General features: G+C 41.8%; 1 protein-coding gene across 2 annotated transcripts; it reads right to left on the reverse strand.

Annotated features, from left to right (window-relative positions):
- Positions 1 to 12,513: 12,513 nt before the first annotated feature.
- Positions 12,514 to 15,039, reverse strand: lsm6 (LSM6 homolog, U6 small nuclear RNA and mRNA degradation associated). Of its 2 annotated transcripts, none has more exons than XM_037103595.1 (4): positions 14,892 to 15,039; positions 14,344 to 14,449; positions 14,128 to 14,241; positions 12,514 to 12,711 (listed from the first exon to the last, which is right to left on the reverse strand). In XM_037103595.1, the coding sequence occupies exons 2-4, from the start codon at positions 14,435 to 14,437 to the stop codon at positions 12,677 to 12,679; spliced, it is 243 nt and encodes an 80-aa protein (XP_036959490.1). In that variant the 5' UTR covers positions 14,438 to 14,449; positions 14,892 to 15,039; the 3' UTR covers positions 12,514 to 12,676. The 2 variants fall into 2 exon arrangements, with proteins under 2 accessions (XP_036959490.1, XP_036959501.1); XM_037103606.1 differs by lacking the exon at positions 14,892 to 15,039 and adding an exon at positions 14,607 to 14,839.

The raw sequence follows: 15,039 nt of genomic DNA on the forward strand, positions 1-15,039 counted from the left end.
AGGAAAAAAAAAAACCTGTACTTATTACATACTTACATATTCAAACCCGCATTCACATTTAAATACACGAACAACGAGAATAATGAGAATCGAACTCAGTAGAGTGCATACCTCCGCCAACACCCAAACTGTCCCCTTCAAGTCAATCATGTCTAATCCGATATCAAACTCATACGTCCTGTATCACTCTAATTTCTAAAGCACCTGTAACTGCTTAACTGTAATTATGTTTGCCATTGTTTTGCTGAAGACTTATAGATTCTGCATCATTAGTCACTCCTGGATACCAGCCACCTAAAAGAAATATGGTGTTCACTGAAAATTACTGAAAATTAAAATACATTGCAGTGTTAAAGAAAGTCGTCCCTTTATCCCGATCAGCATCAAAGGTCAGTGGGGTCAATCCTGAGCCGAGACACATCCTCCATCCAAGTTTCGCAGAAATTGGTTCAGTGGTTTTTGCATAAGTCTGCCGACAAACAAACATTTAGGTCTAGAGTGAGTCAAATCCCAAATCCTTTATGTCGACGCTGTGTCGGAGAAGCTTTGGTTCAATGGTTAAGCACCTAACACCTTAGATAACCATCCTTAATAAATGTTAAATTTATAGTTAAACTTATTCCTTAGTTACTTAATGTTTAACAACCAATGAAATGGTTATTAAAACATTTCATAGATGAACAAAAAAGTATTTATTAACAATCTTATAAAACCTTAAAGAAACTAAACATCAGTTGCAACTTTACAAACGTTAATGTTGGTGGCTATAGAATGATGATGTCGTCTGAATTTTTTTTGTTTGTTTGTTTGCCTACAAACTTCGTTATCGCTACACTATTTTACCTGGCACTGGGCAGAAAATCTATGACAGTGTGACTGGCTAGCGATCCAGTCAGACTGGCAGCCAGGCACCTTTTCTATCTGCTTTCACGTCTCCGTTATTGACTAAATGAGCTCTGTGTTGTTGGTAGTTGTTACTCCGAAGGTCAACGGAAATTGACAGCGTTGTATCTGCAACAGCGGTGCCAACAATAACCCCATTACAAAACACTGTGGAGGCGAGAAAGTTGTTTCCACTTTAATAGATGGTTGTAAAGCATTTAATTGTCTGTTAACAGTGAAACGACTATTAATTAAAGTCAAATTCACTGTAAATATACCACTTATTAATAATGGTAGTTACAGAATAATACCAGCAGGTTTTATATTATTATATTCACCAGTATTTGTGGTATTTTGTATTTTGCATGTCAGCACCTCCAGGAGTGTAGTTGTAGTTAACACAATCCACCACTAGAGGGCGCACCAGCAAGAAGTCACTGCTACAGATCTCAAAGGAGCCACGGCCTTGCCAACTTGCCTGGCCTTGACCATGCACTTGGGAAGCCATCGTTTATTTTTGGAGCCCTAGGCTGCATGGCAGCTGTGAGACTGAAGGAGGGTGAGGAGGTGGGAGGGTAAAGGGAGAGAAGAGATGCAAGGAGAAGGAGGGGGGGCAGGGCGACTTACGCCAGCACCAGTGACACAAAAAGCATTGTCCTGATTTAAGGGCTGTGAAGTCTTTCCTCCCCCTGGTCCAAGAAGCTGCTGATGCTTAATTAGGACGAACATTCATTCAAACACACATGCAAACACACAACAAATGTCACGCACGCGCATGCACTGACACACACACACACACCTTGGGCCCAGCCTTGCCAGGCTTTCTGCTCCCAGCCCCCGAGCAAAGATGATTCAATCGAGCTCTGCCATCGCAGGAGGTGAGTTATGAAGACAGAGAGCTTTCTGTTGTAGCACGACACAACTTATTCACTCGTCTTCCAGTATGGAGGCCATAAAATTGTCACCAGGCTTTAATGTGAAGAGTTAAACCTCTGATGAGTCATCAAGTGTAAAATCAAACAGGCCCATGGTCTATGATTCATAACTGCACAGGGAGTTGTAAGCTAGTCTCTGTAATGACAACAGGAGAAAGAGAAAAAAAGAAAAGCCAAAGGAGCAGCGAGGGAGAATTCATCCTCAAATATTCCTTTTATGTGGTCTGGCATACCTCTGTCAGACGGAGGTGGAGACAGGTATGGCTGACTAAATTCATCTGATTTACGCAAATGTGTAATTTTTGACTTTGTTTTAATCGGACAGCAGGATTTCAGCCGTTAAAACGAGAGAAGCTCTGTTACCTTCTCACTGCGGGGATGATTGTGTTTAATCTCACATGTATGCAGTGTTTTGTATTTTTATATACTATTTTATAGATTCATGGACACTCTGTGTCTATTAAATCATTGTATAATCTATTAATTACACAGTTTGATTTTCATCTTTCTGAAACAAATTTAATTCCTCTTTAATGTTTAATCCGGCATGTTTTTCGATTGAATGACCTTGTTCATAATGTAGAATATTGATTGCCTTGTATTGATAACACCGGCCTCAGACAGCATTAATATGTATATGTATCAGATTGGTGGTGTTCGTATTTCTTTTTAGTGCGGGACCCCAATGAGCACATGTCCCATTAGTACAGGTTTTCTGTTTTTTTAAAAAGTGATCCTGCTCATTCTTTATGTCTAACATAAAGGAAAAACTCAGTGTGAAACGTCCGGATGAATATTTTACCATCTCTTTACATAGAGAAATAAGGATACAAGACAAAGTCATGTACAAGCCCCACACAAATATATGCCAAAGTGTTTCTTCTATGAATTTACATCCAAATGTATTAAAATTCCCCTCTCCATTATCTGGAAATGCATATTTCTTAATTATTCATCGCAAGGCATTGAAGCACCCAGGTCTTTTAAATTTTTTATTTCTGCTCAGCTTCAAACAGTAGACCTTGTAAAGGGGACCCAGTTTTGGGTTGTGGGAATTGCTGCGGGGCGAAGCTGACAGGATTTTCAGTCTCGAGGCGCCTCTCGCTTTTTCATTACAGCAAAGCAAAGGAACAAATCCAGGTCAATTAAAATAAGGAACAAGAGGGCTGAGTGGCTGGCTTCGCGAGCGGGAAATCACCGCCGTGATCTGCCACAAGAGGGCACAAGGGGCTTAGATATGGCCTCGAAAAAAATGCAGATCTGAGAGCACTACAGTACAGCAGCTGAGGGACTGTCACGGCCCAGATAACATGCAAATATCCAAAACATCACCTTAGATATTTAGCTGAGGGCTACATACGCTTTCCCAACACAATAAGCAGAAAAATACGATGTCAAAAGATGTTTAGAGTTCCCATGTGTGCGCACAGTTAAAAGCAGTGCCCCTTCACTTTTGGCATGCCATCAGATATCTTCCCTATAAAAGCTGATCCTGTATGTGTGTGTGTGCGCGTGTGCGTGAGCTGAAAAAGCATCCCCTCTCCACTTTCCCTGACGGTCGTTAAAAACTCTCAAAGTGACACGCCCACGTAAAAAGCATCAGTGGCTAACCTGGGGAGTGTCACATTGAATTTAATGGCCTCTTGTTCCTGCGCCGCGCAGCACGGGAAATCATATCTCCATGTGAGAGATGCTCCCCCCCCCGTCAGCCTCATAATATGTTGTGACGCAAATGTTCACATACATTCTCTCTCGCTATCCGTCTTTCTCGCACACACACACAGACACACACAAACAGACAGAAGAGAGACCCAAGACTAAAAGGCTGTAATTGTGTTTATGACAGTGGCCTGACTCTTCTACTGGCCCTAGTCCAGCATTGGAGTGTGTGCAACCGTGCATGTGTGTGTTTGTGATAGATTAGGGAGCTTAGTGTGTGTTCCTGAGTGTTAGGTAAATGTGTGTGTGTGTGTGTGTGTGTGTGTACGTGTGGTTGGTTCCGTGCGACTGTAGCCTCCTTATGACCTCCCTGATGGCCGGAGATGGGCTAAAGTCATAACTCTTCTGTCGGGCTTTACCCTTGAGCAATATCACAGGCACTCTGAGTGCAGCGAGTCAAACCACTGAGCTTCTCTCTATAACCATGGACACACACAAGTGAAACTACACACACATACACACACACAGACATTCCACTGTGGCGAGCACGGTCAGCCATCGCGAACATCTTCAAAGCAGCTGAGAGCGAATGCCACGACATGAGAAGAATCAAGTGGTTAATTATGAAAGGCCGGTATAATGGGCTTAACATTATTAACTGTCAGGGAAGATCCATCGAAGGATGAGTCCGGTTTGAAACAACCGGGGCTTCGTTTTAATAGTTTTGATAATTCTGTTAGGCACGATAAAATTCCCCCAAAAATGATGGCGGGGTGTCAGGGCACACTGAGGGCAGGCAACACAAGGGTTCGGACCAGCAGTCAGGTTGTAAAGAAGTGAGCAGATTTAAACTACTTTTGACACTTAGACCTGAAATTAAACACACCCAAAATGGTGGACCGCTAACTGCATGGCTAACTTAGCTAACTGGCTAACGACCGCTACAGTTGGTCGCAGTTAGGGGTTACTCTGGGGATATGCCACCGCCCTTTTGTTTTCAGGATCAATTCAACAGGTGGTCTGTTCTTACATATTGACCCTTTGAGTTTGGCTAAGGAATCTGTTGCTAGATTTTGCAGCTTTCATTGATTAACTTGGGGGAATACAGAGTTAGACCAACCAATAGAACAACATCACCCTTCAGGTGATTTTTGGGTCACATCAGAGCAGGTTCAGGCTGTAACCACACACACTGCAGCCAAGTCTGTCCACCCTGCTGCTGTCTGGTGAAAGCTACAGGAGTATCTGCTGCCGTTGCTGCCGATACTTCTTTCCTCAGGCTGTGAGACTCCTCAACTCATTGTCAACACCAACAAATTGTTTGGTAAGTTAGATTTTACCTGATGTATCAGGGTCCAGTGTTCCCTCTCTGCCTCGTTACGCTCTACCCTTAACCAGCTCCAAATATTTGCCTCTATAACTGCTTAATGTTCCCTTATGATCACCAACCAGTCACTGACTAAAACAACTGCCTGCTGTGGCTGGAAACAACACCGATGAGAGCAGCGACCGTCAACCAAAACGATGCGCTTGTTGGCCCTAAGAGCACAGTCAACAGGATAAAATGTTGGCACTTAACATTGCCGCAAACCACTGATTGGCTCACAGTTGTACGTGTCATAGGACAACTACTAAATTGATCTCACTTTCACATCACACGTTTATGACCTAACTGTCATGTCTGTAGGTGGAGGTGTAGGTGTGAGAGAGCGTTTCAGAAGTGGTCAGTGTGACGCTGCATGTGTGGCAGCAAAAAACTGATTTTTAAAGGGGAGTTGGGACGTGTGCAGCTGTGTTCGTGTCACAAAGCCAGGTGAGACCTCGGTGCAGCTCCATCTGTGATTGTGGCGACCAAAACAGGTATTTAAAGCTAAAAACATGATCTTTTCCTAACCCCAACCAAGTGGTTATTGTGCCTAAACCCAGAGCAGAGCATAAGCACAGCACTGTCATGGGATGAAATTGAATATATATGATATATTATAATTGAACCAGAGGAAATAAAAGTGGCAAACAAAAGAAATTTCACATTTTATATTAGTGGTTTTGCAAAAATCTGCATCACCATCATTTATCCTGGCGACTTGGTTAGCCTTAAAGGTCCACTGTGCAGGCTAAAACTAACAATTATTGTCTTTTAATTACCTTAGAATGAGCCTTTTTTACCAGAGGGAGCGCGATCTCTTCCCTGGAGTCTGCCTGCTGTGTTTCTACACCAGACAAACAAACACTGGCTCTGGAGAGGGCCTTTCACACATTTTGAGTGGCTATCATAGTGCAAGATGGAGTGAGTTGTATCCAGTTGTGGCCATATACAGGTACACCACCACAAGGCCCTAAATCCTGTAGGTTGGATCATTTTCTAACCAAAACAATGAGCAGAAACTCTCCATGGAGCTGAGAGGTACTCCACAATAGGGTGATATTTTATTTGTGGGTTGGTCACTACCAGCCTGACCTTTCACTTACACATAGTCATGAAGAAATTTGATCCATTTATATATATATATATATTTATATATTGATTTATATATTGATTATTGTTGTTGTTCTTGACCCTCCAATGCAACATTTTAAATAAGTAACACTGTCTCCACTGCCTCACAACAAGACAAAAAAAAAAACACAACAACATAACAAGACACAAGACAAGACACAGTCAGGCCAAATCCTAAAAAAGCTGCAGCCAAAAGGCGTTTGGACCGCACTGTTCGAGGGCAAAGGTTCATGTCTTGACTCCTGACTGCCGCGCAAACATTTCCACTTCCTCAACATTTCATCCAGTGACACGCCAGCCGCCCGTGGCCGTTAGTCTGAGAGGAAACAACAACAAAAGACTCTTGCAATACCATTATTACCATTTTGGGCGCTTGCCAGCAACACTCCGGATTACCTTGCATGGCAGACAAATTGGCAATTGGAACGCCAGTGTAATGGAGGCTAATTGCCTGAGTGCAGGGTTAGTTTGTATTTCATGCAAATCTCATGTGCATAGTAGTGAGACTTGGCTGACAAACAATAGCCATTGTGGAGCAAAAAGGCGATTGAAAGCGGCTCTTTGACACGGGCTGTTTACTTCATATTTACTAATTATTGCTCACAAGCGCTGATGACCTCATTCTTAAATATAGTATTTTGTGAGATGGGGCCCCAAGTCGGCCGTTCAGTAAGCTTCTGCAACCTTCAATTTTATTATTCCACATATTAAGATTTTACAGCAGGTTTATTACATGTTAACGGAAGCATTCTTAATGCGATTAATGTGTCACACGCACATGTGTCTTTCAGGTTTTTGAACTGAACTTAAGGATATGGAGATGTTTTTAAGTCTTTCGGGGTGAATCTAAGTCCAGTTTTAAATCTCGTCAAAGCAAATTGCAAAGTTGAGACAGAGTCTTCTCACTGGTCAGGCCAAATAACTAAATAATCAAGCAATATGGCCATGCACAGCCTGCTTGACCCTACCAATCCTCTGTTATTGTTATTCTTTTTTTTACTAGGAAAACCCTGAGACCTGAACTCTACAAACACATCTCACCTCAAGGTCAGTTTACTCGCTCTTCTGGACCTTGTTGCATGATCTCAGTTTGCTCTCTTGTCCTGTCATGCATGTATGATAGTTCATATTTTCATTTTTACTGAGCACTCTGAGGACTTTGCATCCATGTCAGCTGCAACGTTGACTTTCAAAATTCCTTTTTTAACCTCGGAACCTGCAGTCGGCGAAAAACAATCACACCTCAAGGTCCCTGTAGTGGCTGTTCTGGAGCGTTTGATCTTATCGTATAACCTTCATCAGCAGATGGACACTCAGCTTGTTTCATTTCCCTACATTTAACTACTTCATTAACAGCCGAGCCGCCAAGTATAATGCTGACACTTAATGTTTCTGCAAACCACTGATTGTACCCGTCATAGGCTACATACCATATCAACACGTGTCTTTTATGGACCTGACTTTCACATCTGGAGAGAGGAGATGGTGGTGGAGTGAATTAAAAAGGCTGCCAAGTCAGTGGACCACGACTTAAGACTCTGTTTCAATATTTATACACGTGATAAACCACGGGATATTATTAAGGAAACTGCAGGACAATTTAAAGAGCAGATCTTTGACAGGTAGTTGGGACATTTCAAGCCATGTTTGTGGTAAAGAAAACGGGCACGTTAAGCCAAAACATGATCTTTTTTCCTAATCCTAACAAAGTCATTTTTGTGCCTAAACTTGCGGAGGCAATGCAGAACAGTACACTGCCAACATTGACTCTAGTGATTTGGGTCGTCATGAAGTCCCGTTTTTATGTCATTTTCTGTGAATTATGCTTTTTAAAATGTTCTCACTTATACTTGAATCACAATCTTTGCACCTATATGGTATGGTATTTAATCTGTAAAGCACCTTGTAACTTTGTTTTTTGAAAGGCGCTTTTGAAATAAAGTTTAGTATCATTTATTACTGCAGTAAATGTTTTGGCTTTCAAATGTGAATTAAGGAGCAGTGGCCTTTATTTTTCGTTAATTAATTTCTGACTTTAGTACCACGTAAGAGGGCCTTTTTCATAAAATCAAACATATATAAAGGAATTAATCCGCAATACCCAGTTAATTAGTTAAAGTAAAATATTTATATTAAAAACAAATTAAGAGTAAAGATATAGTTGATCAAGGCCACCACGCTTCACCTCAGTCCTGAAGCCACAGCTCTTTTGAATGAAAAACACACGTCAGCAACACAAAATATGGAAGTGACACAACAACTGCTGCCTGTTGAGTCAAATGGTGATGACGTGCTTTGTATTCACATCCGTCCATCCAGCTTATTGTGGTCTTAAGTGGGTCAGGTCATGGTCAATAATACAATATGGTTATTATCTAGTAAGAGATTTCAAGCAAGTGCGTTTCCAAAATAGACCCCGCTGCTGTGGGACAGCTGGAGAGCCTTGTGGAGGTCAAAGTTCAAGGACTCACGTGGACCACGTTACTGCTCCGCGCGAGACTTTTTCCTGGCTGAAGCCTGCAAGTCTGCTGCTGTTCATAGCGCTGGAGACTGTGCAACACATGAATGCTCTGTGAGTTTACTGCTCTCTGGCCTCCTGAAGGGTACCTACTTATGCTCCCCTAACCTCACCATCTGCATCACGCTGCCATTTCAAGCCAAGATAAATCACAGAAGCCCCTGTCCATGCTGGGAATAGCTTCTTCCAGATAAGAAGTTCAAGGGTCACATTTCTGGCCAAGGTTGGCTGTCCTCAGGGCTAAATAAAGAGCCTAGGGGTTGCAGAGCGGCGCTGGCTAGCACACTCAATTAGGATCAAAACAACCATCAGAGCTGAACTTGGATTTGGGTTACTGAAATGCAACAACTTGATCAATAGAGTAAATGTTGGCCTTGTGCGGTTCGGACAACCACGAATATGCATGAAACATTTATGATTTCGTGCTCTTAAAAATACTCGGTTTAGTCACCAAAAACATGACCGGAAAAATATCCCAAGGCCTACGTAAGAATATACAGTTTGTCGTCCCAACACAGCTGGAAAACGTCCCAACGTCACTTTTGTCGTATCAGGTATCTAGACTTGTTGCCCTGATCGCAGCTTGAGCATGTTCCTAAGACTCCCTAAAAATATCTGGTTTCATCACCACAAACAAAGCTGGAAAACTTCCGAGTGTCTCATCAAAAATATCTAGTTTTGTCACCACAGACACAAGTCTTGGTAAAAATATACACTTTTGTTGCCACAAACATGACTTGAGAACTGTTAAATGCCAATATTTTACTCTGGTAACTGTGCTGAAAATTAAGGAGGGAGCCAGAACCAGCACTCTTTCTGATATATATATTTATATATGTTGTTACGGGTGATAGCCATAGCTGATTACTGGACTAATAGATAAACAAGGGAGCGTTCAGTGTATTAATCAGTAGCAGCTGTTTTCAACATTACTCTGCCATTGTTACGCTCTTTCTGAGGTGTTTGTTTATTCTGCGCTAACCCCACAGGACCTCTGACCCAGCCCCGCGGAATGTGAGAGCAGAGACACCGTGTGGGAGGTCACCGCCATCATTTACATCCTAAACACATGACAGGCTGTCAGGCAGAGGTTAAAGCTGGTCAAGTTCACGCAGGACAGCGCGGATCCAAACACACTGCAGGGAGGGAGGTCTCTCCGCACATGCAGAGGCAAGTTGTTGCGTACATCTGCACACACGGGCTTTGTTAACCTGAGTCAAAAAAAAATAAAAAGGGGGGATGATTAAGTCTAAGGGTAAGCTATGAGGCTGTCGTTTGTGGTGTTTTTCTGCTGCATTTCAGGTGTTTTTAATATTTTCCACCTCCACCTTCATACATTCCCTACATTGTTGTGGCACATTATCATATCCATGCACACACACGCGCGCACACACACACGATGCATGCATTTAAAATGCGTGATTCACCTTGACGTTGCTGAATACCTGCAACAAGAGTTATTTTAATATTTTTTTTTTTAGGGGGAAATTAAAAATCACTTGAATGTTCCAGGTGTATAGCAGACTCTCCATCAACCCTGGCAAAAACCATTCACATGAAAAGACCCACGCTGAATAGATTTGCATAGAGGAAGACAGACGTTTGTCCTTGTCCAAATACGCACATGTTACAGCCAAACATTGAAAAAAAAAAAAAAAGAAAGAAGGAAAAAAGAAACACTGATTTTCAGGTTGTCCTTGTCATCCTTTGATCCCTTGTGAAAAGGCTAGACAGTCATGCTGCAGTGATCAGTCAGGGTCAAAGTCATACTCCACTTTCCCTCCCTCCCCTCCTGTGACTCTACTGTAGTTTTGTGGCTCTGGCAGCTGGTGGTGCTGTAAGACTTGCGTCTCCCCGTTGCTTTTTTTTCTCTCCTACATAACAAGGCTGTCACCTATTCTATCCTCCTTTGTCCTCTCCCCTCCATCACTCACCTCCGCACGTCAACGCTGAGCCACTGCAGCATCCTCCGCCAGCCCCTGAAGCCAGTCTGCTTTGATGGGGTGACGGGGGGAAGGACCGGTGTCCTGAACAAACCACGCCACAGAAGGAGGGGGAGGGGGGGGGTGGTATTGGTTGTGGGGCGGGGGGGGGGGGACATCTTGGAGCAAATTACATGGAATAAAAAAGATGATTCTGTTTCACACTCATCACGCTCATTGTTTCAATGATCCAAAGGACAAAATGTGAGTTCGTGAGGCTTAAATCAATACTGTTGACAAGGACATGCACATGCAAAATGGAAAAGTGGCTGCATCAGCTCAGGTTTTTTGTTTTTGTTTTTTTCTCTTCTTTTATAGATGCGCTCGGTTCAATAGCATGATGTCTGCCACTGGGTCATTTGTGTGAATGGTATTAATTGGGTTCCCTGTGAGGCCACACAGCCAGCGGCTCAGTTATGATTCCAGTAGGTAAATATTTGCCTCTCCTAACCCTCGCTAGGTGCCATAATGATTCTTTGTGTATTGCACTGTGTAGAATGCCTTTCTGTGTACACATCACTCAGTGCGTATGTCTGCCTCCGTGTGTGTGTCTGTGTTGCAGCTCAATCCACCACCACCCACCCCCACCCTGCCCCCCCTCCCAACATTCCCTCTCCACAGCTGCAGCTCGGCAGAGTTTGATCAATAACGCGTCCTTCATTCTCAAGTCGGGCCTGACCTTGGCAGCCTTTTGTCTCCTTCCAGGGGCCAGAGTGCGCATGTACAGGTTGGAAAACAAGGCTCTCAAAAATCCACCCTTGGAAGGCAAAAGAATTCCCCTCACTGCCTCCACACCACAGCATTCTCGTTAAGAGCCTAATGAATCATATATTTATAGCGTTCTTATCTTAGCGTAATGAGGTGATGCCACTTTTTGAACCCATCTGCTAAATTACCACAGGCCACACCGAAACTTCCAATTCCTTGCATATGCCGCAGCATTCATTTACATAGGGCAAGAGCCGGTCCAGTCCAATCCAATCCAATCCACGCCAGGCGCATGAACAAAGAGCATCTATGTGCAGACACAGATGACAAAAGGTGAGCTGTGTTCCGAGACATTTAGAAGCACTAAAACATGGACGTCTGCTGCAGAGGGCAGTGGGGGGTTGATCTGACGGATCTGTTTACATGTTAATGCAGCCTGACGTAGCCTGCAGGTGGCACCATTTATAGATTGGTCCTGCAGTCACACTCTCTCTGTGTCAGTCAGTAATGGATATTTAAATGGCCGGTAAGTGAAGAATGTTCTTGCACAGGTTCGTACTGTTCCATAAGGCTGCATTAAAACAAGCAACAAGTTACTTTAGTATGTACGGGTACTCCATCATGCAGTCACAGGCTCCGTGATTTAATCTGCTGGATACCAGCTATGTTTAGACGCAGGTACATTAGTGTATTGAAGCAAACGCTCCATCAGTATAGTTATTAAGTGGAGTCATCATATAGAGCGGTGGGAATGCTTTCAGTAGCATTGCTTGTGTTCAATTTGAAAACGAGCATGCTAAAAATAAATAGGGTTTTTAAAAAAAAAAAAAAAAAAAGAAATAGTTTCTTCTTTATGTGAAACAGTCACTCATCTAATTATTATATAAAGTAAATGCAGAAAGATGAGTACATTTGTACACAGGCTACTCAGTAATGGGTATCTGCAGGCAAGTTGTATCAAGATCAATTACAAAATTAGCACATTGGTACTGACAAATTGCAAAATTATGTTCTAATCCTTTTTAAGCCTCGTGGTGAAACGGTGGTAGATTTGCTTTGCTCTGGGGATAAACTTTGAATGATTTAGCCAAAAAAATGCCCATCCTTATTCCACTGCTACGATCCCACTGGCACTGAAGCCTGATATATTCAAGAATTAAATCACAAGATATTAAAACATGAACTGCAACTCCACATAAGAATGACAATCGTTCTCAAAGTGAAATGAAATAGTTATTTCAAACCCCCACATTGACATGCACAAGAAACATAGATTCTGTTGTAATCCCTTGTGATGTTTACACCGAAAAAGTGTAAATAATATGCACCAAATCAGAATTCAATCAAAACTCAGCATTTATTAACTTATTCCACTTTTACAAAAACAAGCATTCTTCAGGACTTCAGAGTTTACAGAACCAAAATAAAATCTGGCAGTTATCCACTGACATAACAAACACTGGAAAATAAAAATGAAACGATGGAATGATCTTCGTTACACTTTCCTCTTCTGGGTGCTGATGTACAGGACTGTGGAGAGAGAAAGAGAGGGGGGGAATAGAGAAGAAAAAAACATTAAAGCCTGTAGTTTTACTGAGCAACACAGGCACATCTCTGTAGCCAAATCTGAAATTGACACATCATTTCTTTATTTTGATCCAGATATTCAAGGGAGAAATGGTCCTCCGAGTTCAATAATAAGTAAATTGCTGGGATTATGTGGATATAAACCTTTACAAGGTTCATTAAAAAACACCAAGGGGGTTGTTAAGCAATCGGTAAAAAGGAGAACATGGAAAAGAGCAGTAAAAAGTCTGGTTTGTCACTGATTTGTCACCATAACCCAAGCAACATTTATAGGTTGTTGTTTGTGTCAACACCGTTGACCCAAGTAAAATAGTCTTATGCAAAGGAGCACTTATATGGAATTGATAGATGGCTTGTGAATACGATGTTCTTTACAGCTGACTCTCGAGGCTCAATGCTGTTTCCAGTCACCCCGTCCTTAACTTAACGTTGCTGGACCTCAAATAAACCCAATGATCTCATTCTGGGGGAAAAAACCAGTCATATTTCTCATCCTTAACATGAATTCTAGACTTGTTTTGTGAGAGTCATTTTAGGTATGGGTGTAAGACTAAAGACTATATAGAAAAGCAGTCAGGAAAACCAATTGTTACTTTTATGTAAATCTATTTTTATCATCCTGTTCGGTTTTGACTAAAATAGCCCCATCTCTGTTGGGCCTTTTATCACACTGAGAAGTCCACCAGCCAGCATGACTCACATTCAAGAGGGAATCACACAGTAAATATGATACATGGCTGGTGTAAGGAAGATGCAGACAGAAAGATGAAAATAGGAACTAAAGTTTTTAAAAAACAAACAGATTCTTTAAGCAAAGGTTCTGACTGTCGTGCTAAATACAGCACTTATGAAACACTCTGTATTCCTTTACTCATCAAAGATTGACAGCAGAAACGGCTGAAACAAAGAAAAAAGGAGAGCGCTCCCAATGTCAGGTGCTTTAAGCTTCCCACATAGTCAATATTCCACACCAAGGCCTTTTTCATACATTTAAGAGGAATAGTTAAGACTTCACAATTGTACAAATACAATGTTTGTGCATTTAAGTTAATTAAAAACACACTGAAATTATAGGTCATTTGGTATACCCCTTTTTAGACTAAGGTACTTATATATATATATATATATATATATATATATATATATATATATATATATATATATATATATATATATATATATATATATCACTCTAACAAAAACTTACTTAGAACCCCTGAAACTGAGTTTCCCATCTTGACTTAAATTAAAAACCCTCTGTACACATGTAAATATTATGACAAGATCCATGCGCTGCCAAGCCTTGAGTACAAATATGTCTATAAATTGGAGCTATAATTGTAAATGTGAGAATCTTACCGTTGTTTCCTCTGAGAAAAGCATCTCCGTACTTATTCTTGAGCTGCCCATTGACATATTCCTCAGTCTGCTCTATGGCAATGTTCATGTAACCATCCAGGCAGGCCAGGACACCTGTACACAGTACAAGCATGCACATGTGTTGGCTGAAGATGACGAGCAATTATAAAATCTAACAAGAGTGCATAGGTTGACATGCAGGCTGAATAAGCTTACCTCTGTAATCGACACCTGAGTTCAGTTTGACGACCACAGGTCTCCCAATTATCTGCTTCAGAAAGTCGCTCGGGGTTTGCTTTCTCAAACTCATCTTGACTGTGCTCTGAAAAATGTTGCAGAAAAAAAACAGAAGGCTTCATGTTAAGGTCTCAGTTTTCTTTAATTAGCAATATTAGCATCATGTCTGATAGCTAACTCGTGCTTGGTGTGATTTATACGGCACATCTAACAGTTAGGATTTATGTACCGCAAGTATTTACCAAGGTAGCATGAAGTAATGGTTCCGGTTTGACCAAACGCTGAAGTAGTAAACAATAAGTGTCTTATGTTAACACTGTGTGGACAAGTAGCATTAGCTGCTAGCTAGCTAACCCACTAACTGCCAACTCGTGAATGAACAAGCTTGCTCTTAATGGTCTGAGAGGGTCGTTACCGTGCACGTACACTGCACACGTTTAATGGAATCGAAACAGCCTACAATGCACATGTGGAAGTTTGCTTTTTAAATGTATTAGTAGCTATATGTTTGTTAGCATTTTACTTACCGTAGACGTTGTCGAAACGAATGTGTTGGGGCATGGAACGCAGACCGACCAATCAGAGGCGTCTTACTGTACGGGGTCTGAGTGGGGACAAAAATGTGGAAAGAGCATCGGTGAAGACAGTCAAGTGGCATCTATCATAACAAAAGAG

This window comes from Acanthopagrus latus, chromosome 1 (genome assembly GCF_904848185.1).
Source record: "Acanthopagrus latus isolate v.2019 chromosome 1, fAcaLat1.1, whole genome shotgun sequence".
Lineage (NCBI taxonomy): Eukaryota > Metazoa > Chordata > Actinopteri > Spariformes > Sparidae > Acanthopagrus > Acanthopagrus latus.